The sequence below is a fragment of the Peromyscus californicus genome, unplaced genomic scaffold (assembly GCF_007827085.1).
Source record: "Peromyscus californicus insignis strain IS unplaced genomic scaffold, ASM782708v3 Scaffold_23__1_contigs__length_62951481, whole genome shotgun sequence".
Classification (NCBI taxonomy): Eukaryota; Metazoa; Chordata; class Mammalia; order Rodentia; family Cricetidae; genus Peromyscus; species Peromyscus californicus.
Genome location: NW_026294534.1, coordinates 55,610,328 through 55,633,183, shown reverse-complemented (window position 1 = coordinate 55,633,183; position 22,856 = coordinate 55,610,328). Strand labels below are relative to the sequence as shown.

The window sequence follows — 22,856 nt, the reverse complement described above, 5'->3', positions numbered from 1 at the left end:
AGTACCCTGAAAGGGATCCCCAGTTTTCTCAGTAACATGTGACATCCTAGGTGGGGCCCCCCAAATTTCCAGTAATAGCACAAGGTTGGTAACTTGGTAACTATAGATTTGACATAACTGAGTTAAAAACTCAGACCATTATCAGATCTTAAATTAAGAATTCAGGCGTTTGGAATGCTCTAAATACAACTCTAGGAATCCCAGTACATTAGGCAGAAAGTAGAGAAAGTACAGCCAAGATTCGGAGCATTTGTTTAATATACAAAGTCTTTCACAGATAATTACTTTCCTTAGTTTGTCTTAAGCACACATTACTCACAAACAGTAAATTGTTAATGAAAGACAATAGATAAAACTAAAAAAGTACAAATGCCCAATCTCAAAAATTGCACACATTTAAAATAATATTTTCTCCTTCATTTGAACGTTATATCTGATTTCACCATGGGCTTTCTTCAGGCATGGGAGAAGTATTGCCGCCCCAAATAACAGCATTTCCCTTCACTTGTATCGTTATGTAAAATAGCACCATTGAGCTGATGTAAGGACGCAATTTTATAACAGTTACAATAGTAAGTTTTAGGTTCTCCACTTAATATTTGCCCCAAAATATTCACTGGCAAGGCAAGGTAAATTATATCTGACAGATGGAATAAATGACCTTTCTACTTCATCCCCCCACCCCCCAGTATTGTAATTTCTCATAATGATGTCATTGTGTTAATGAGCTCACTTTTCAGCAGAAGAGTAAATATCTGTAGGGTACCCAAGGTCCTTTTCACAAAAGAAAAACTCCTAAGTTTGGGGGCTCTGGGGGGTATCATTACCTATAGCAGCAGCTCTGAGTGAAGTTTTGATCCTGGGACATTCTAAGAAAGACTCAATGTCTGCATTGCAGTATCCTGGGTTACTGGGACTCTTAAGTTACCATTTTTTTTATTTTTATTTTTATAGGGTTTTGTTGTTTTATACTTAAGTTAACCTGCTTGGGAGAGGGCTTCATCTTTTAAAGATTTATTTTTATTTATGTGTGTATCTGTCCATGTGTGTGTGGGTACTCTCAGAGGCCAGAAGAAGGTTTTGGGTGCCCTGGAGCTTGAGGTACAGGTGGTTGTGAACTGTTGTTGGTTCAGGGAACTCAACCAGGACCAGCTACGAGAGCAGAAAGAGTGAGCCATCTCTCCCAACCCTGGGCTTCACTTTTAGATGTTTTGATTTCATTCCTTTCCAATTGAATATTTAATTATATCTAATAGAAATGTCAACTCTTGGTAGAAAGCATTTTCAATGTCTGGTTTATGGCATTTCTAATACCCCAGCTTCCCTTCGTGTTTATAAAAACCCAGTTTTAACAATCTGTAAAGTCAGCAATTCAATGTTTTGTTTCAAGTTCACTTCATATTTTACATGAGAGCAGTTAAACACACCTCAAGATAGTGTCCTTCTGTAAAGCAGCCTTCCTCCGTAAGCTGTAAGTCAGGCCATCAAAGCCAAACCTTTTCATTGTTACTAAGTGAGAACTCCGTTACCACGTGAATGTGCAAAGATAGTTTCAATACTGGCTCTATTCATTTAGATTTAAACCTTTCTGTTTTTTTTTGTTGTTGTTGTTCTGTTTTTGGAGGAAGGTCTCAGGTGGCCTAGGCTGGCCTCTGTTTGGGACTCACTCTTCAGCAGAGGATAACCATGAATTCCTACATCTCACAAATGCTAAGATTACAGTTGTGTACCTACCAAAATGGATGAGTAAGAGCTAGGGGAAATACTCAGAAAAACTGAATGATAGTTAACGCCTTGTGTGAAGTCATGATTAACCCACCCATCCTTTGTTGTTTATAGTCATCTTAAGTCTTTAAAATGGAAACTATTCAGGAAGTTAATACAAAGTTTAAGGTTCGGGTCTTTTTCGTTAATGTCATACGAACCCTTATTTGTTCTGGAGATCTGGTTGGTCCAGTTTCGCTGTGTCCACCATATTCTCCCTGCATGTTTAATTCTTGTCCCTCCCACAAGTTTTAAGAAAGATGAGTCTTTTAAGGTTTTGTTTCCTGACTGAATACCTTAACATTTCTCTTGTATATGTACATGAATATACACGTCAAACACACACACACAATTGACATTGTTTACTATGTCTTTATTTCTAAGGGTGGGACGATTTGGACCCAGTGTCAATCACTACAAATATCATACTCTCTTCTCATTGAAACATCTTTTTTTTTCTTTTCCTTTGATAATCTGTGAAGAACAAACACTGATAATTACAAAGTGCGTGGACGTGGTACCCAGATTTGTGCAACATGATGCCCATGCTTTGGTTTTTATGGCCATCTCTGCCTTTTCAGGATAATAAATAACGAGAGCTAACCAAAAAAAGTCACTTCTTTTTAAAAATGTGGTCACCTTTCTTTGACAAGTTGTGATTCTTAGCTCACTGCAGTGTCCTGTCAGTTTAATTGAATCTGAATGGAGCACATCATCATGGAATCTTGACTATTTTTACTTCTCAGCTGAGCAAGGGAATACTGTCAGGTGTAAACATGGCTGAGACCCTTAGTTAAGATGCTCACCTGTCACATTGACACTCCATGTGCGTTTAAAACCCTTAACACATTTGGTTTAGTAACAAAATATTTAATTTTTATTTCCCTACCATAATGGACTTTATAGGTACTACACAGAAGTTAATTTCACAACATTGCTATGGATTGCACTGACTCCCTATATTTTGTTTTGAAAACTTCATTGAATTCAAGCTGGAATACTTTAATTTGATGAGTTTAGTGCTTTGTAAATCAACCTTTAAGTGAAACTGCAAAACAAAACAATGGATTAAACTGCTGTTTTGAAATATCCAGCTGTTAAATGAGACAGAGGTGTAGTTTTTAATGAAAGGGCTCTGCTGTCCAGTGTCCTAATTAGATCCTGTCCAACACACTTCGTTCAGATTGAAGTGTGTCATAAATACATGCTGGATTTTGAAGACTTGGTTCAAGAAAATGGTGAAAACTGTTTTAATAACAGTTTCCGTTGATGACATGAAATAACTTGTATATTTAATGTTGAATAAATTATAAAAATGAATTGACCTATGTTTACTTTTCCTAATGGGGCACACTAGGAGATTGGAATTGTACATCTGCATGTGCAGCTTATCTGTCTATTGTTGAGCACTGTGTAAGAGGGACCCATTGTAAGAGGGACACAGCCTGATAGATGCTCTCCAAAGGCAGTGCTAGCTAAACTCCACAATGCTCTGAAAATCTTCTCTTCATGATTTAAATTTAAACAAAATTCCAAACATTTCTATCTTCAAATGTGTATTGCATCCATTTAAAAACATGCATCTGTCAAAATAACCAGACTTCACAATAGCCAGAAAAATCATCTGTCAAAGTGTAAAAAAACCTCAAGTCCTCCAAGTTGGCCGCTGGTGTGACTTAGGGATGGTGCACACACTTTCAGCCTTATGACCAGATGTGTGTCATTTCCAGTGGAGCAGGCTAACATTACAGAACCCTCCAAAGAAGTATACGCTGCATGTGAAGACTGTCCTGGGATTCCCTCCTCACTACTTGAAAGAGGATCGCATGTCCGTCCAGTCTTTCATCACTGGAAGCGTTTGCTTGTACCAACAGTTCCTCATGAACTCACTCCCTAAGACACTTCCCCTTTCCATGTCCCACTGCGGGCTCTGCTTCTTGGGATCCTGATCACTTGATAGTTTCTCCTCATTTCCTTTTTGCTCCAAGTCAGGACAAACAAGTCAGTAGGGGAACGGAGAAGACAAGGAAGCCACCAGAGCAGAAGCATTTCTGTTTGTAGTGGCTGGGGCTGCAAAGATCCTTCTGGGACGAAGTTCCCTCTGGTTCCATCAGACCGGTATAACTTCAGGCGGGGCGCCCTCTGCAGGTGGCAGTGAATTTGAACCTGTCTGTGGCACAGGCACAACCACAGCATCCTTGATTTCTGTGTTCACGGTACATGAGAAGTTCTTCTCCAGTTTGTTGGCAGTGTCTGGGCAATTCTGCACAAAGATCACACGGTTGTAGGCCTTCAGCCTACGCCACAGTTGAACATAGACTTTACACTGTACATACATGAAGACGAGACCTCCCGTGAAGCCAATGGCCACCACAACCAGTTTTGTCCAAAATGGCCATTCCAGCACACCTGTGAGACAGAAAGAGAGGATGTTAGCAAATTGTCATTTCTATATTTGGTCTTCACCTGGGATCCCTTCTACAAATATTTCCCTGAATTATGTGTATTGTGCCGTAAGTTCTACCAAAGGGAATAGGGTCAGTTTGTGGTTCCCCAAACTATGAAACGATGGGCATTTTCAGAATGTTCAGACTTCTTAGGGAGCAGCAATACTATTGATTTATTCACAGAGCTGATGCTGCAATTATGTCAAGCAGCCCTGGGCATAAGGATTGCTTTCTTCTGTAAACAATGCAAACTTTGGGACCCTCGCAAAGTTTTCATATTTTCTTTCCTATTGGGCATTAACAAAGCTGGTGTTTCTCAAATATGACTTCCCTGGATCTTTACAAGACAATTTTTTTTTCTTTAAGTGTGTTACCTCTTTTTCTTCGAAAAGGAAACTTTTCCTTTGAAAAATTGGGGGAGAGGGACAACTTAAATGGATTTATGTTATTGGCAAGAAACATCTCCCCACTGCTGCTGATGCCACATTAATCTCTTTACCTGACTTTGGTCACCTAAATGTATTTCTATCCTTCTTTCAGTAATCAAATCTGAAACTTATTTTTACAGTGAGTTAAGAGTACGCAGTAGAACTTACTAGAAAGTTTCTGCATGGCCAAGAGGTTCCCTTCAACCGCTTCTTTCTCATGCTTTAGCTGAAGTCCTGTCTGTATAGTGTTGGAAACCAAGCGTCCCCTGTCCTAAGACAGGTTCAGGCTGCAGCATGGGCTGTCCCCATCCTCTTATAAACTGCCGATTCATTAGAGCCCACCCCAGCGAGAAAAGGATGCAGAATCCATGACTCAACTAGTGACATCATTTCCTGATGATCTCTGTGAAACCTCATGATCCCTATCACCATGGCCTTCTTGGTCAACCTCTGAAGTTGGCATATAAAGAAAAAAAGATTTTGCTGTCTGAAAAGGCCAATGCCTTTTTCAAAATACTTCACATTGTCTGCATAGAATTCCACTAATGTTAATCAATTCACTTTGGAGCAAATGGAAGGACTGAGAATATGAAATTGGGAGAGGTGCTGGAGATAGTTATAACTTTCCGAGATACTGCTTTAGAGAAGTACTTTGGGCATTATGGCCCCATGGATCAAACTTAGGTCCTTAGACTTGACTACAGGTGCCTTTACTTGCTAAACCATCTTGCTCCTTTTTTTAAAATTTTTTTATTTTTTTTGAGACAGGGTTTCTCTGTGTAGCTTTGCGCCTTTCCTGGAACTCACTCTGTAGACCAGGCTGGCCTCCAACTCACAGAGATCCGCCTGCCTCTGCCTCCCAAGTGCTGGGATTAAAGGCGTGCGCCACCGCCGCCCGGTGCCCCTTTTTGAATAGCCTGCAACTGTCGTGTTGGGAAGGCAGGACCACCATATAGATAATTAGAACAGTAACAAAAACCAAGCTGGAGAGATAGCTCAGCTGTTCATCTTTAAAGGGACATGAGCTCAGTTTATGTTGTCAAAGCTCGTATATCTAGTTTTCCTTTACTGCCTTCCAATGTAATGACGCGCACGCGCGCACGTGTACACACACACACACACACACACACACACACACACACACACACACTCACACACACAGAGAGAAAAATAGCCAAACTCCATACAGCTTAGCTGCATCCGCCATTCTAGCTAGCGGTATCTCCATTGGCAGACAGGTAAAGGATCCCCTGCTTGTCTATACAGCTGCTGGATGGAGTGCCAGCTCTCTCCAGGTGCAACCGTTGACTGTAGCCATCAGCCCACCTGAATTCACTTTGGAGAATTCAGGCAGAACAAATGCCTAACCAAAGCACAGAATGAGGTGAAGTAAACGGCCGCTGGTCTAAGTCACTATGTGTGGACAGGTTTTTACAAAATAGAGACCAGTTGACACACTGCTTAAAAATGGAAGCAAAAGTCCCTCCTACCCGTGGGGTTCTTGGTGTCACTCAGTGAGTTAGCAGTGTGGTAGAGCAGCGAAGTGCATGCACTACAGTGGCCTGGGTGACTTGAGTGCTCCATGTCTCTGGCTGACTAAGTTGCATATCAAGGGCAGTGATTTCTGTGGTGCCCACACTCAAATCTTTCTCACGTCCTGTAGGCTCCAACTTCTGGATGCCTCCAGAATCCAGGGGGGGTCTGAAGTCCTGTTAGCTGCCAGCCATGGTATTGGCATAGAGACAGACCCAGAGAGCCTCACCATGTGCCCTTGGCATCCCTAGCAATTTTAATTCTTTTCACCAGAGGGACACTTCAAAAAGACCACCAAAAATCAATGAAAAGGTCCTTGAACGTAAGGGCAACCATGTGCACTGAATTCGTTAGGGAGTTTTTAGATCGAGCTTCCAACCAAATGACTGGCTTATAAATTGGGCTGTAGTCCCTGGGCCCTTGCAGATTCATTTGCTTCCTAGAAATACTGTTTCTCAGAAAATGCATTTCCCTTGATTGTAGAATCAGGTTTCTGTCCTCTCTGGCACACAGGCTAGGATATCTTTTACTATATCACTTTCTGTTTTCTCTGTAAATCAAATCGGAGAAACCAGAAGGTTCCAGATGGGCTTGTAATATAACTGTAGATTGGACAAATTGTGCATTTTCTCACCTTTAAACCAACAATCTCTCTCTATGTCTCCTTTTTAGGTTTGGTATTTCTTAGTGCCCTGTATATCCTGTCATGCGACTGGAAACATCTAGGATGTGTCTAAAGCCTTTAAATCACTCCAGCAGCAAAAGCGAGAGAACCCAGAAGCTGTGGGGACACTGCATGTCTTGACAGACTGTCTCACCACTAAGTTGGAATGGGTTGGGCTGGTGTTTTCCTTGCACAGTTACAAGTATGACTGCATACAGGAAACGTGTGTGGGCTGATGCTGTTTTCCCCTTTACAGCTGTGTAAGTTAAACAAAACAGTATATATTTTTCCTTACTTTCTTTCAACATTCTAATTAAGTTCTTAAATAATATTAAAATTTTAAATGCAGTGTAAATAAACTATGAATGATGTGGCATGCCACTTAAATAAACACATTTCAATTAACCTCATGCGGAAACCCAGGTCATGATGTCTGAAAACGAGTCCTATAAAAAAAAAAACAGTTTAGGAGGCAGAGAGTCTAGCTTTCTTGGTTTTCCAGATGAGGAAGCTGTGCTTTGCAGAGACGATTTCCTTCAGCCTCACTGCCAGTGAAGAAGCCGGAACTAGAGCCCTGGTCTGCCAGCACCTGCTAGGCAGTGTCTGTCATATTAGGGCACTGATCTCTAGAAGTCAGCTTTACAGCTATGGCTGTGGCTGTGGCTACGGCTAAGGCTAGTGAACTGCTTTGAGCTTCCACCAATGCCAAGTGCTCTCTGAAGAATAAGACAGGGTCCCGGCTTAGAGGGGCTGCTGCTAGCACCTGGTTGTCTGGTGCCTAAAGATCAGCACTGAGAACACAGCAATATTCTAAAAGAAAATAAAAATCCCTGTAGAAGAGACACTCAATTCACAGTACAAACTTTTGTGGCTTAAAAAATACCTTTCTTTTTTCTTTCTTTTTCTTTTTATTTTGAGACGGGGTTTCTCTGTGTAGTTTTGGTGTTTTGGTGCCTGTTCTGAATCTCGCCTCTATAGACCAGGCTGGCCTCAAACTCACAGAGATCCGCCTGGTTTTGCTTCCCGAGTGCTGGGATTAAAGGCATGTGCCACCACCGCCTGGCTCCTTTCTTCCTTTCTTTTTTCTTTTTTAATGAGATAATATACTGGATTATTTGTCTAGGACATGTAAGGAAGAGGCAGGAGGGTCAATTACTGCTCAAGTGAAAGAGGCAGCGACAGCACTAATTTAGATTGTTCATGTGAGGAAGAGGAGGCAGGAGAACCGTGGGGAAGGACACCAGACATGTCTAATCTAAAAGAACAACGTCTTAAACACACAAAGGGCTTATTTTCTATCCTCGTCGCTACAGTCAAATTCGCCGCTTCAGACTCAACATCAATTCTGGTTGGAAAGCACAATTTGTTCCTCTTTAGACATTTCTGAAGGTTTTCAAGGTGGGTTTAAAATATCCTAGCCTTTTAAATTATGCAGTCCTTCTCCGATAACTTCAAAGGTAAATTCAGGATCAGCCCTCACAATGCCTGAGGAAGATTAAGGTGCCCACAGCTCAGATACCAGAGTCGCCGGCCTCACCATTTATGTGGGAGAAAAAGGCTTCAGACAACTCAGAGGCACGTGCTGCCCCACCATGCATGGGGGAAAGGCTGCAGATGCAAGAGGGTTGTCAACACTGCCCTGTTAGAGAAACTCCACAGGCACTTTGACATTCAAGGAAGGTGGAGGGCTTCCAAAAGGTAAGGGCCAGGGTAGCTCACAGCAAGGTGGTGGCTTTAGGATTTTCACAGGCCTGAAAAATGCTTGTCAGGTTTTAAAGCTGGATTGCTGGATGCTCCACATCAGTTTCACATACAGAGTTCTAGGGGAGTAGAAGGCTAGAATGTGTATTTCTAAAGAGTTCCCAGGAAGTGGTAATGCTGCTGGTCCTGGGGGAATTTTGAGTTGAGTTTCCTAGGAGTTAGGTTAGGGATGTGTATGGAAATACAGTCTCTCTCTTTTCTTTCTCACTCTGTGTATGTGTGTGTGTGTGTTGGGCAAGAGAATCTGGAAAGAATTGTTTTACATAGAGGAAAAAGCTGAGCAGGGATTTAGAAATAGATTCTCAGGGGAAGATAGATGTTTGATGTAATTGGTGACACCTAGGTCCTTGGGGCACCATCGGGGTTACATATTAATAATATTGACTAAGTGGGGATAATGTTCAGATTCATGATTTTGTATTTTGTGGTAGTTAATGAACATGAGTTGAAGGTGGGGAGAGTGGAGAAGGTCTAGGGAAGAGGCTTTGGCTCTTTTTGTATAAAAACAAATTTCCCATGAATATTCTTAGTGGGGAAGGAGATACATGGAAAGAATCCAGGGCTATGAAGCAGAACACATAGGATCTGGTGGCTGATTTCAGGGAGAAGAAAGACTGACCAGGAAAAGGAGGAGGGGGGTCCAGTTGTTAGAGATGCTTTTCTCATGGTGCTGATGTTGGATATGGGAGATAGTGTGGACATACTGAGCTTGAGTCCCTGGAAGACTTTCAGAGATGCTCTCGGGAGGGAGATGCAATCTTTGGGGTGTATTATGAGCTGGGTATAAAATTGGGGACGTGGTTATCAGCATACAAGCATCAGCTAAAGATATAAGAATAGAGGGTGACCACTGGAGCATGTGCAGGAGACAGAACAAAGGAGGGAGGTGGGTGTCTTGGCTTCTACGTTTGAGACTATCAAGCTCCTTACTGTAAATAGTCACAACTTACATGTCTCAGGTGTCGGACAAGCACAGCTGACTAAATATGAGTGTTTTCCCATGGGAATCTTGTCTGGGTATAACACAGGTGAAATGAAGTCCTACTTCTTGTCCACCACAATCTGGCCAAGTCAGGACAATGTCTAGTCATGGAAATGCTTGTTTTTCTAGTGGGGGTTTTACGTAGCCATCTAAGAGTAGAAAGTCTCTGGCCAGGAGTCATGAGATCTGCTTTGCCCTGCCTAGCTAGGAACACACTTGACTCTTAAGGGGGAAGAGTTGGGTGATGTGAGATGGGGACACCCTGCTTTCCACGTAGGCATGGTTGGGTGTCTGGTTCTTGTTATGTGCAATTACTGTTTTAAGGCTCTACCTGCAGGGGATGAGAATTTATTTAATCCAGATTTAATATGACACCTTAGAAGCAAGAAACTGTGGGGAGAGTCATAATGTAGCAGAACAGAAGCTTGCTGTAACTGATGCAGTTTATAAATGAGTTAATGTAGCATAAATGAATTTGAAAAAAATTCCATCCTACCTGTTTCTCTAATATTTAGACTTGATATAGGCTTTTCTTATGTTTTTGTTTTTAGAAAAGAACACTAGGATCTTCAAGGCTCTCTCCAGCTCATCTTCCTTTAACCAACTGTGCACACCAGGAGCCCCGCAGGCCTGGAACCTTCCAAGTCAATCCCACTTCAGGGAACTCAGAGTACAGGCATGCTGGTGTACCCTGCTGCCCCCAAGTGGACAAGCATGGGAAGCCTTTAAACAAAATATATTTTGGAATATCTTCCTTTGTAGTCTGGACATCATCCTTCACAAACTGGGCATGGCTAAAATTTTCAACTACAGTGCTGATCCACTGCCTCAAGTTACCCATTACACATTCTCCACAACAGGGTTACCTTGTGCCTTCAAAGAAGGCAACAGGTAGGGTGAATTAAATCAAACTTTAAAACTCTCTCTTTTCTTCTTCTTCTTCTTCTTCTTCTTCTTCTTCTTCTTCTTCTTCTTCTTCTTCTTCTTCTTCTTCTTCTTCTTTTCTTCTTTTCTTTCTCCTCCTCCTCCTCTTCCTTATCCTCCTTCTCCTTCCTTCCTCCCTTTCTCTCTCTCTCTCTCTCTCTCTCTCTCTCTCTCTCCTCTCTCTTTCTTTCTTTTTTTTTCTGTGTAGTCCCTGCTTTCCTGAAATTCACTGTGTAGGCTAGCCCAGCCTCAAACGCAGAGATCTGCATGCTTCTGCCTCTGTAGTGCTGGAATTTAAGAATGTGCCCCCACAACCCGGGAACTCTCCACTTTTCTAACAATTGGTGTTTGTATGTCAGGCAGCACCTGATGCTCCGGGAGCCTCTGGGAAGTCTAAGTGGTGAATGCTATCCATGTGTCTCCCACTCGAAGTTTCACCAGGACCTAACACATCCCAAGTCCTTACTTGGGATCCCAAGTGGTCCATGCTTTTTAGATAGAGTTGACCAAGGAGATGAAGATTTGGCTGCAATTGCTGGCCCTTGCTCAGGTGTCCCACCTGGAGACCTAAACGTCAGCAACAGCGCCCTGCCTACGCCATCGTGAGAATCCTGGGAAGGAGGACGGAGGGGAGGCATATCCTTACCATTGTCGTTACCTTGCTTGATTTCCTCCGCTGTCCGATCGATCAGCACATACAGGGACCACACCACACAGGTGACGGCGATGACGTGGAACGTGACGGAGCAGAATATCTTCCTTCTTTCACTTGTGGTCATCTGGAGCTTTTCCCACTGCAAACAGAAACGAGTCACTCACCACCACGTTTACTACCAGAACATTCTGCTCTCAGTTTATGTTCCCAACAGGAACCTGCAGTGCAAAGTAAACATCATGTTTTCAATTTTACACCATACTGCTGTATTCAAGTAAGTCCCTGCATTCGGAGAGATAGGGAATCATCACTGACAAAGGAGACATAACTTGATTCATAAGAAATGATTTCCTAAGAAATGATTTCCTGATCTCCAAAAGGATGAGGCCAGTCTGCAATAGGAATCTCATTCTGCAATAAGAACGAGGTAGGTTCACAACGCTCTATGATTTTGACTGGTGTGGTGACGGATGATGACTCAGTTGGTAAAAGTCAGGCATGGTAGTGTGGGACTGTAACTCCAGTGCTGGGAAGGTGGAGACAGGGATGCTGGGGCCCACTGGCCAGGCAGACTACGGGAACTGGTGAGTTCCAGATTCAGTGAGAAACCCTGTCACAAAACAAAACAACAGCGCAGTGGAGAGTCGTGGAGGACAACACCCAGTGTTGTAGCTGGGCTTTTACACAACCACACGTGTGTGTGTGTGTACATGTTGTTTTTTTTTTTTTTTTAAGAAAACATTCCCTTTCAGCTTCAACCCGTTGTGGTACTGTCTTACAAGCAGTGACCAGCAGCTTTTGCTACATGGATCACCATATAACTGGGCAAGTGTCCCCTGCTTGATAGGATAATTGAACAAGGATTTTAGTTCTGTAAAGTTAATTGGAATAACATATAAATCAAAGAATATTACCATTTGCCAATAGCATTTTGTGATTTGATAAATATTACTCAAGTCACCATGGTATCAAAAGGTATGTGCAAAAAGTCAATTATTTGTGTACAGAGATCTTCTGTGTTCCAGTGCAGGAGATTAACTTTAGTAAACACACACACACACACACACACACACACACACACACACACACAGTCCACCCTCAATCAGAAAGCTGGCTTGAAAAAAATCATAAGAATTGGGGCTTCTGAGGCTGAGGAGGTGGCCCAGTGGTGAAGAGTGCTCGCTGGCCTTGCCAAGGACCAGGGCTCGGTTCTCGGTACCTACATTGAGTTGTTCACAACCACCCGTGACTTCAGCTCAAGGTGATGTAATGCTCCCTGGCTTCTCAGGATAGGAAGGCACACAAATACATGTAAATACAAATGAATAAATCTCTTTTCAAAAATCAGGACTTATATCTAAAAAGCAATTTTGTGAAATGAAATACAGTGGGTCTAAAAAATACCAGGAGAGGATAGGGTAGTAATGATTCATTTGTAAAGATTCCCATGCCAGACAATCACTTGTTAGTGAAATTAGAAGTGACATTTTAAGAAGACAGTGTAAGAGGGTCATCAACCTTTTCCACTTTATAAATCCTCATAAGACCATTCAGAAATACACCACACAATGTAGATGCAGGGCCATCGTGCCCTCTGCCGTATGAAGACATTATTGCGTGTGGTACTCTCCACAGGGCCTCCCAGAAATCAAGGCATTCATTCATCAATTGTTCATGTCTGCTCAGGTCGATGTACAAACTTTTCAACTAAGTTTGCAAGTGTTCATGACGGCAAATAGGTGGAGGAGGTAGGGGGTATATGACTCATTTTAACAAGTTATGAAAGTGCTGTAATTTAATATTTGCAATGTTGAAACTGAGTTAGTAGCAAGCTTGGTCCAGAAAGACTGGGCGAAAATGAAGTGAAACGATGAGGAAATTCACATTGTACTTGTCTCCATCACCCAACGCCATAAAGCAATGTGTGACTTGTGCTCACATTCCCAGCTGTGCCTTGTGACATTTGGGACCTCTCCTGTAGAGGCTTGTCCAGTTCTCAGAGCTCACCTGCTGGACCTGCAGGTCACCCAGCCCCACTAGTGAGTGTTTTAGATGGCATGTCGCCATGTAGCCCAGGCTAACCTTGAATTCACAATCCTCCTGCCTCAGTCTTTGGAGTGCTGGTCTCACAAGACGCTGCCCTCGTCAAGTCTGGTTCCTTCCCCACATCTCTTTAATCCCTCCACTTCTCTACCTTCCTGTCATGCTAGCCAGGTTTTCCTCCAAGCCCTGAAAACACTTCAGCTGAGGCTGGCCTAACAAACTCTGCAAAGTGTTAGCTCCGCCCCCGCCCTGCCCGCCATAACTGGCCTTGACCTTGCTTCGAGGTTTTGCATCTCCTGGTCTTCGGTACGTGTTGTTTTTATCGTCCTCAGCGGTTACCCTGCGACTCCCAAACACCAAAGCCTTGAGCAGAATTATATTATTCCTCTTTCTCTCCCTCCCTCCCTCCCTCCCTCCCTCCCTCCCTCCCTCCCTCCCTCTCCCTACTTTCTTTCCTAGTTCCCCTATATCTCTCCCAGATTTCTAACATAACCCGGAATTTTTAGGGAATCTATACTCCGATAACTCAAATGGTACCCCCTGGTGGCACCAGTCCCCACTGGTCCTTAGTAGCATTGTGTTTTTGTACCGTCAGGGCCAGGAGTTTCCAGCCATCTGTTTAGACTATTGCTGTAATTTCATTTGCATAAATGCAGAGCTGCATTTCAACTGTTTCAAAATTTCCGAGTCTCCTTGTATTATTACTGTGGGGTTTGTCGCATACATCAGGTCTAAAACGCATTGCGTTCTGCAGACACCTTAGCACAATACGTTGTGTGAGAGTTGAAGCACACCTTTCAAAGGCTCTGTGACATTACACGTTGGAGGAGTTTCTCCAGGCTCCATTCTAGAGTGTTAGTTCTGAAGAGTGTTCTCCAGCACCAGTCAGGGAGCTGGGGAGCTTGTCAGTAATCCAGTGTTTGGGGCCCCACCTCACACTTACCGAACTGAACATTTTGGCGACAGGGCTCCTGTAACCCGAGGTTTTTTTTCAATTATTTATTTAGTGAGTGAGTGAGTGAGTGAGTATGCACACATGCCACAGGGTGTCTGTGGGGGTCCTAGGACAGCTCTAGCTTTACATCGTGTGGGTTCTTGGAATCAAATGCAGGTGCCCAGGCTTGGTAGCAAGGGCCTCCCCCCCACCGAGCCATCCCGCAGGCCTGTGATCTTAGTACTAGAAAGCCCTCTGGTTATTGTGACGCAGCTGGAAGTTTGAGATCCTCCTGTCTAATGATCCTTTGTAGGCTAATAGAGAGGCTTGACAGACTATAGAAACAACACTTGTCACTCTATATCACACACTAGTTACTAGTTAAGGGAAGGTGACTGAACCAGCAGGAGCCGACTGTCTATAATGTAACTATATCACGCTGAGTAGAAGGAAATCACGAAACTAGTGAATTTGTTTAGAGTAAAATGGGTGGCAGTCAGTTCACTACTCACTAAAATAAGCAGTTTCACTGTGATTTCAGTTTCACTAGAGTAAAATGGGTGGCAGTCAGTTCACTACTCACTAAAATAAGCAGTTTCACTGTGATTTCAGTTTCACTTTCCAAATTAACATCGAAGTGACGGGAAAAGTTATTAAAATAGCATTGTGTTAGTTAACAGTCTTAAGTACTTTGGGAGGGAACCAAGTCACAGAGTCTGAACAGTTGTGAGAAATAACTCTTGAGATAAAAAGCCACAGCTATACCTGTAGCCAAAAAACACCAGAAGAGCAAGTCAGCCTTTTCAGAGCTTCAGTGGAATTCCTGAAAGTTTGATGGGCACTAGGAAACAGGAAAGGCAGCCCTAGACACAGTGGCTGGTTGAGGTTACTGATTGACTGAGGCAGTTACTGTCACAGACAAGTCAGAAAGTGTACCTGGTGCGAATCTGTCCTTTGACAGAACTACGCACAACTATCCACACGGATTCCCTGGTTTTGTTACTGATAACTAAACCCTTCCATGTTCTGTCTGTGAATGTTGATAATTAATTGTTTGGCATCTCTGTACGTGGCCCATAGGGAAGGGAGTGTGTGTGTGTGTGTGTGTGTGTGTGTGTGTGTGTGTGTGTATGTGTGTGTGTGTATTCAGCTCCTCTGTTTCTCTTAATAATTTGGGAGAAGAGAAAAGTGTTTTGTATCAAAACATTGCAAGGAAACACATCCAAGAAATTTTAAGTGGAAACAGGAAGAAATGGGCCACATATCCAGAGGGGCCTGTGAAATAACCAATCAAAATAGAAATATTGTGTTGCCATTTGAGGAGTTTGTACATGGATTAGTTTAGGATTGGAGGAAGTAGTTATGGATAGCTGGTTGAAGTAAAGACAATACCACAGGCAGTTAGTTAGCGGTTTTACTAAAAATCACAGCTTAACTTTACTGTAAGGGAGAAGACTAGTTGAGAATCTCATTGCTACTGCTCAAATTGAGCCTCCTTTGGCCTTTTGAATGGCTGAGAAATAGGAATTCTACAAACAAGGCAAGGGATAAGAGGGAATGTGCTCTGTTCTGGGAGGCTGGTACAATTACAAGCAGTTTTCAGTGTTAGTTGTTGTGGTGACTAATATGGATTGTCAACTGATGGCATTTGAAACCAGGGAAACACGTCTCCAGGCATGTCCATGAGAGATTATTTAGATTCGGTTAATTGACATGGGAAGATCTACTCTGAACATGGACAGGACTTACGCGCGCGCACGAGAGAGAGAGAGAGAGAGAGAGAGAGAGAGAGAGAGAGAGAGAGAGAGAGAGAGAGAGAGAGACTGAGCATAGGCACTCATTGCTCTCTGCTTCCTGGATGGGGACATCATGTGACCAGCCACATCCTGTTCCCACCTCCCCTGCTGCAATGGACTGTATCCCTGGAACTGTGAGCCCGAATCAATCCTAGCATCAGTTGTCACAGCAGTAAAGCAAGAAAGTAACAGCCAGGTGACAGAGCCATGTGGAGGGAGCTGCTTCCCTGTGTACACACAGAGGCCTTGCTGAAATCATCGCATGGATCTGCAGTGCAGTCCTCTGATCCAAGGGATACTTATTAAGATAGAAGTTTCTGAGGTCAAATTCTAGCTCTGCCACTGAGGACTGTAGGACTCACCTGAGGTTATTTTTGTTTTTGTTTTTGTTTTTGCTTTTTGACAGCTAATACTTTATTCAGATAGTCTCATTACATGTGGTCCAAGAGCATTCAAATAAGAACTCAAATAAAATCAGATGTTAAGATTTTTGGTCTTCAAACATCATAGCCAGTGATGCCATGTTTGCCTGTGTTCTCTCTGGTATAAAACCACATGCACACCTCAGTGGCCACCAAACCATTCAGCATAGCTTTCTTAACTGTAAGCCTTTTGAAGTTAACAGTTTTAGCACTTTGAATTCTCTGTCCTTTCGTTTTCTCATGTCTAAAGTGCTAATAGAATAGCTGGCATTGGTAAGTGACTAAACAAATGTAAACGCAGAAAGGTACCTGTAAGTTAAAAAGGATCTGGTGAGGCTGGGTGGTGGTGGTGCACGCCTTTGATCCCAGCACTCCAGAAGCAGAGGCAGGCAGATCTCTGTGAGTTCTTTCAAGGCCAGCCTGGTCTACAAAGTGAGTTCCAGGATAGCCAGAGCTGTCACACAGAGGAATTGTCTCAACAAACAAACAAACAAACAAACAAACAAGCAAGCAAAGGACCCGGTGAGCATTTCTCAGTTAACTTAGTGTGGACTCTGCAGCCTCACGTTCAAGAGGACTTGGACTGTCCTCACCCTCTGGATTAACTTAGAAGGTTGGTGCCATCTCTGAGTGATGGGGGTCAGAGCTGATCGTGCAGAATTAAATCATCCAATCCTATTTTGCAATAAGGGCTAGATTTTTCTGAACATCGGACCTCTTAACAATAAGATTTTCTTAACTACAGGGACGAAGAGAAGAGAGGTAATAGGTCAGTTGTTTGGCATATAGTAGGTAGGATCATCTGAAAGCTTATAAAGTGTTGGCCTCTTTTTCTGTTAGGAGTGAATACAATATATTACAGATAATGCTAAATTCCCTGTTTTATGTTTTCTTTTAATGAAAGGTTAAAGGACTCAACATTCCAAGGTTGGAGATGGAGCTCAGTGGTAGAGTGCTTCCCCAGCGCGGGTGAGGCCTGGAGTTCAAGTCCATGTACAAACATATGCATCCCAAGGCTTCGCTGGGATGTGTTTGTGGCAAGGTTACGTCTCCCATGTGAAATGCAGAGCTGTTCGACGGCAGTCTGCCGGAAACCTCCCGGGAAAACGATTCTGACTACCTCAGCAATTGCTCTGCTCACGGAGCTTCCCTCGAACGGGTAAATCCCAGAACATGCTCTTCTTCTCAAAAGGTGGTTCACCTGGATCTTTACAAAGTCCTCTGAACGTCCAATTTCCTAAAATCTTTTAAGCCCCTAGAGTGTATTTTCCTGAGAAGCGCACTGGCGATGCTCCTGCACGTGGAATGGAGAAGCCCGTAGAAGTGGAAGCAGCCACAACGCAACTCCTCCAAACATCCTGGGGGTCGCTAGAACACCATTTTAAAGATGCAGGGGAGTAGGAACAGGAGTCCTGCAGTTATGAGCGAGCACAGGTCAGACACATCCACAGTCACACTTTGGAGAGCTGCTGGAGCCAATTTGATGGAAACTCCAGAATCTGGGGTGCAGCAGACACCAACAAAAGACATTATTTAACCTGGGGCAAGTAACCTGACCTCCTGAGACCTCAGTTTCCTCTTTAGTAAAATTTGGGGAAAATACCATCTACACGCCAGGCACGTGCTCAACCACTGAGCTACATCGGCGCCTCTGCAATGCTCTCCCTTGCGTGGATGAGGTTGGGTCATATATTACATACAATAAATAGCACACTGTAAGTCAGTTAGTCAACCGGGAATCCCAGCTGGCTTTTGAAACAAAATTCCAGTAGGTCCACAGGAGGCTTTGAACAATTGTAATAGTTCTTGGCATTTATTTCATTGTAGCAAACTTGATTTGCCTGGATCCCCCCCCATCTATCTCATCCACTTCACTCCTTTACACAACCTGCTCCATGTCTGTGGACAACTGAATTTGTGAATCTTCAAGGGACGGAAGAGCCAACTGGCGTTAAGCAAAGTTTGTCAGGAGTTCGGAAGTGCGCAGGCCTCCAGTCCCTTGTGCGAAAGGACAGAGGGGCTGTCAATCACCTGTGCACAATCTTCCGCAGACTCGAAGTCACCCCAAATGGATACAAGACTGCAGCATCTAGGCAGTGACGGAAAGAAAAGAGGCCGGAACGTGCAAAGTACAGGTGGTGCTCTTTTCCTGTGGATAATTTAAATCCACAATTGAAGGGTCTGCAGGTAACAGAGTCTCAGCATGGAAGAGACAACGGTTCTGTGTTGTCAACTTTTCCTAAAATTTCCTCTCTAAAATATGTGTACTTATATAAACCTACATTTTATGTATGTATACACACACACACATTCGTATGGAAATGTGCATAAGTCTGGTGCTAGATTATCAAGATTTTTTTTTTTTCTTAAACCGTTTACCCCCATTTCTTCATTGTTTTCCACCAAGACTTTCTGGTAAGTGTTTTTGAGCAAGTCTTTGCGACTTGCGTGTAGGGGGAGGGCGCAGCAAAATTGTTCACTAGAGGGCGCAGTGATACCATGAAAATGAATTGCGAAAGAAGAAAGGGGAAAACTCGTTTTTCATTCATCTATCTTGAGGGGAAAATAATATACGCCACTTAGACACATCTGCATGGACCTGCTGGGTAAGCAATTAAAATGGCAAATTCCTAGGCTGCATCATGGATTCATGGCTTGGGATAGAAAGCTAGGAATCTGTATTATTAGTGTGAATGCAAATGACTTCGTGTAGGGAAAGGGTTGAGAGTTACTTCCCAAAGAAAGGAAGTGTCTAGGCAAATAGTTTAGAGAGAGAATGGAATACATAATAACAGTTTTGTATAAGTGGTCCTATTTCCCCCTCCTTTTTCGTGTGTTCCCCAAATCCACCTATATCTGAGTTGCCATTCTCATGCTAAAAACACAAATTAGTTAAAGATCAAATTGACAGATTAAATGAAGCTTCTTTAAAAATACTGGCTATTCTGATCTTTCCCGGAGGTTCTGGGGAGAAATACCAAAGCATTTACTTTGGAAAAGAATCAGCATCTCTGCTTCACGTGTGCTGATGCCTCAGCAAATCTATGTCCGTGGGGACGCTCCATTATGCACAGCAGCTTTGTAGGGCACACACGAAAGAAATGGTATTGCGTTCCTAACATGGCACAGTTTCCCTTTGCAGTGGGTTTAAGGACCCTGGGAATCGACACAGCCATGTGTCTGGAAGTCCATTTCTCGTGTGGTTTCTGCCATGTGTGTCTCTCTTGTTCCTCTTTAGTGATTCTCCACAGCACCTGTGGGGGCGCCTCAAGCCGGATCCCTCTCTGATCACTGAAGGATCATAACCTTGGATGGAGCAGTTTCCATTTACCAAGGAGCCCCCACAGAAATTGGGAATATTAGAAGAGAGGCTGTTTCTTGGGACGGTGTCTTTTGATAGTTCCTTGGCTGGCCTGAAACTGTGAATGTGACCAAGCTGGTCTCAAACTTGACATAATCCTCCTTCTTTCCCAGTACTGAATCTGCAGGTGTGACCTGCAGGCCTGGTGAGAAAGACATTATTGATTTATCTATTAATCTATTATTTATTTATTTATTTGTCTTTCATTTATTATTATTACTATTGTTTTCTTGAGACAGAGTCTCTCTACACAGGCCTGGCTGTCCTGGAACTCACTGTATAGACCAGGCTGGTCTCAGACTCAGAGAGATGCTCCTGCCTCTTGGCCTGACCAAAAGGATACTTTAAATCATTCACTTTTAATCCCTCGTTTTCTAGAAGACGAAGAAGCCGAGTCCCAGAATGTGAAACTGGGGTGACAGTAGATTTTTTTTTTTTTTTTTTTAAATTACGGCTCTAATGAAGAAAGTATCATATTGTACAGGGCACTGTTCTAGGTGTTGGGAAAGATCACCGGTTAGGGTGGCAGCTGTGGAACCTGCAGCGTTTATTAGATTAAGAGACTGTGTAATTGCACATCAATAAGAGATAATAGGCTTTGATTTTATAAGTGCTTATGTTGAACTGCATTTCATTGTGTTTGAAGGTGTCATTCTCAAACATTCCTTTAGGTGGCAGCAAAGAGAGAGAAGTTTCTCCTTGGGCCCCTCTGTTACACACATCTGCAGTACGCTCAAGTCTACGGACAGTCAGTCCTTTGTCTCTTTATTTTTGTGGATCAAAAACATCCTTACCTTCCCATTCTGTCCCGACTCAATGCCACTGTCACATCTCAGTATTGCACAGAAAATTCAATGAGAGTTGGATTTTTTTTTTTTTACTGTCTTTAAAACACTTAATTTTGAAACAAATCTGATACATTTATATTGTATTGTATCTTAAAGGGAAGCAAGTTCAGTTTTTCTCTGTAACTCATTGAATCAGGTTTCAGATCTAGTAACATGTTTAAATGAATAGTGTCCCAGTTAAATTACCTAGAATAAGTTTTTTAAGTATTTTGATACAATGCATGACTTTTTTTAACTTGACATTTTAGTCTCCATTCTTTTTGTATTTGTTTTTCGAGACAGGGTTTCTCTGTGTAACAGCTCTACCTGTCCTGGAACTTACTATGTAGACCAGGCTGGCCTGGAACTCTCAGAGATCCGCCTGCCTCTGCCTCTCAAGTGCTTCTTCTATTCTTCATTTATGTGTGTATATGTAGAAGCGAGGGGAGAGGACTTGCACGGGAGTCAGAGGAATCTATGGGAGTCCTCTGTCTCCCCCTGATATTTGGGTCCAGTGATTAAACTCAGGCTGTCAGGATTGGCAGCAAAGTGTCTTCATGAGCTGAGCCATCGGACCCGGACCATGGTGTTTGAGCATTTGACCCAATGCATTATACCAGAACCTGTTAACTGCCGTTATGAGACACAGGCATAGAACTTCCTCCTGAACCTGAAGGTCATCCCTTTCCTTCCTTCCTTCCTTCCTTCCTTCCTTCCTTCCTTCCTTCTTTCCTTCCTTCCTTCCTTCCTTCATCCCTTCCTTCCTTCCTTCTTTCATCCCTTCCTTCATCCCTTTCCTTCCTTTCTTCCTTCTTTCTTTCCTTTCTTTCTTCCTTCCTTCCTTCCTTCCTTCCTTCCTTCCTTCATCCCTTTCTTCCTTTCCTTCTTTCAGAAACCACTGAGGTTTCTAAGAGGGTACAATTTCCTCATAAAAATTGCATGCAGAATATTGTGTTTATTTTTTCTGGGGACCGAGCATGGCTTTTCATGAGTTCTCTCAGAGAGAACTGATACACGTTTCATATTAGAAGGCTTTTCTTTATACTGTACCACCATGAGTTAATATAAATACAAGCTTACCAAAAATAGGGAGGCATTGGGCTGGGTTTGTGGTTCAGAGACTTGATGTGTTTGGAAAAACAGAGTGTCTTTGTGGCCACAGCTGGACAGATGTTCTCACTTGCCAAGAGTACAATGGGTTCCACATCTCAGGGCTGATTCTCAGCACACTTGGTAGTGGGAGTGATAGTTACCAATAGTGTTACTTTACAGAATATGGAATCACTGAAAAGGCAAACTACTGGGCACGTCTGTGAGGGAGCTTCTCGACTGAGTTAAGTGCAGTGGAAATACCCCCACCGAAGGTGATTGGCACATTTCATAGGCTGAAATGGTCTTAGACTGCAGAGAAAGGAGAAAGCGGGGCTGGGGAGACGGCTCGGGGCACAGCATTTGCTGAGCAAAACCAACGATCTGAGTTCAATCCTTGGAGCCCATGTCAAAGGTTGAAGGCGAGAACTAAGCCATAAAGTTGTCACACACACACCCCCAGATGCACTCACAAACGCACACACAAGTAGTAGTAATGCAATTTAAAAACTGATTGTCCTGTGAATTCTAACTGAGATGCGATATGGCTAACTGCCCCATGCTCTTGTCACCATGCCTTCCCTGTCACCTTCCCTGTCACCTTCCCTGTACCTCCAATCTATGAAGCAAAACAAGCCCTTCTTAAGTTGCTTAATTTGTTGGAAACGGTTGTCACAGCAACAGGAAGAGTAACTAATGAAGTGGGAGAAAATGGGAAGTGCTCGCTCACACATGGGAACAGCCACATTTGAGCCAATATTGGCATCATCTCAAGGGGAACTCTGTTCCGTCCTACCGTGGCCAATGTCTTCAGGGAGAAGTCGCTTTGGGATAAGGACAGCTCCAGGGGCCTCGGGCTCTAGTTCAGGTGTGAGGATGCCAGAGCCATTTCTCTGGGCTTTAGGGAACTGTGCCCAGAGACTCTGTTTCCTGGAATGGCCCCTTAGGCTCCCATGCTCTGTGAGGAATTGCCTGAGACCTGGCAATATTCATATTCTGTAACAGATGCCATTTTTCTGCCTCATGTTTAAGAGTAAGAAGAGATCTTTGGGGCTGGGATAGTGCTCAGTGGTAGAGCACTGGCCTGGCATGCTCAGGGCCTTGGATTTAATCCTCAGTATGGAGGGTAAAACGGAAAAGAAATACTTGCCTGAGGAGCTCTTAATTTAAAGTACTTATTTGGTAGTCTGATATAGTCTCTCCTTTTCTATCTTACAAAAATAGGG

General features: G+C 43.2%; 1 protein-coding gene across 9 annotated transcripts in view; it reads right to left on the bottom strand.

Moving 5' to 3' along the window:
* Positions 1-240: 240 nt before the first annotated feature.
* The window catches only part of Marchf1 (membrane associated ring-CH-type finger 1), a 780,423-nt gene continuing 757,807 nt past the window's right edge, over positions 241-22,856 (bottom strand). For 8 of the 9 annotated variants that reach the window (XM_052752369.1, XM_052752365.1, XM_052752371.1 and 5 more), the window contains 2 exons: positions 11,150-11,297; positions 241-4,173 (listed from right to left, as the gene is read on the bottom strand). In XM_052752369.1, coding sequence (XP_052608329.1) covers positions 3,875-4,173; positions 11,150-11,297 — 447 coding nt within the window. In that variant the 3' untranslated portion in view covers positions 241-3,874. The remainder of the gene's footprint in view (positions 4,174-11,149; positions 11,298-22,856) is intronic. The other variant, XM_052752366.1, reaches the window with a different exon arrangement.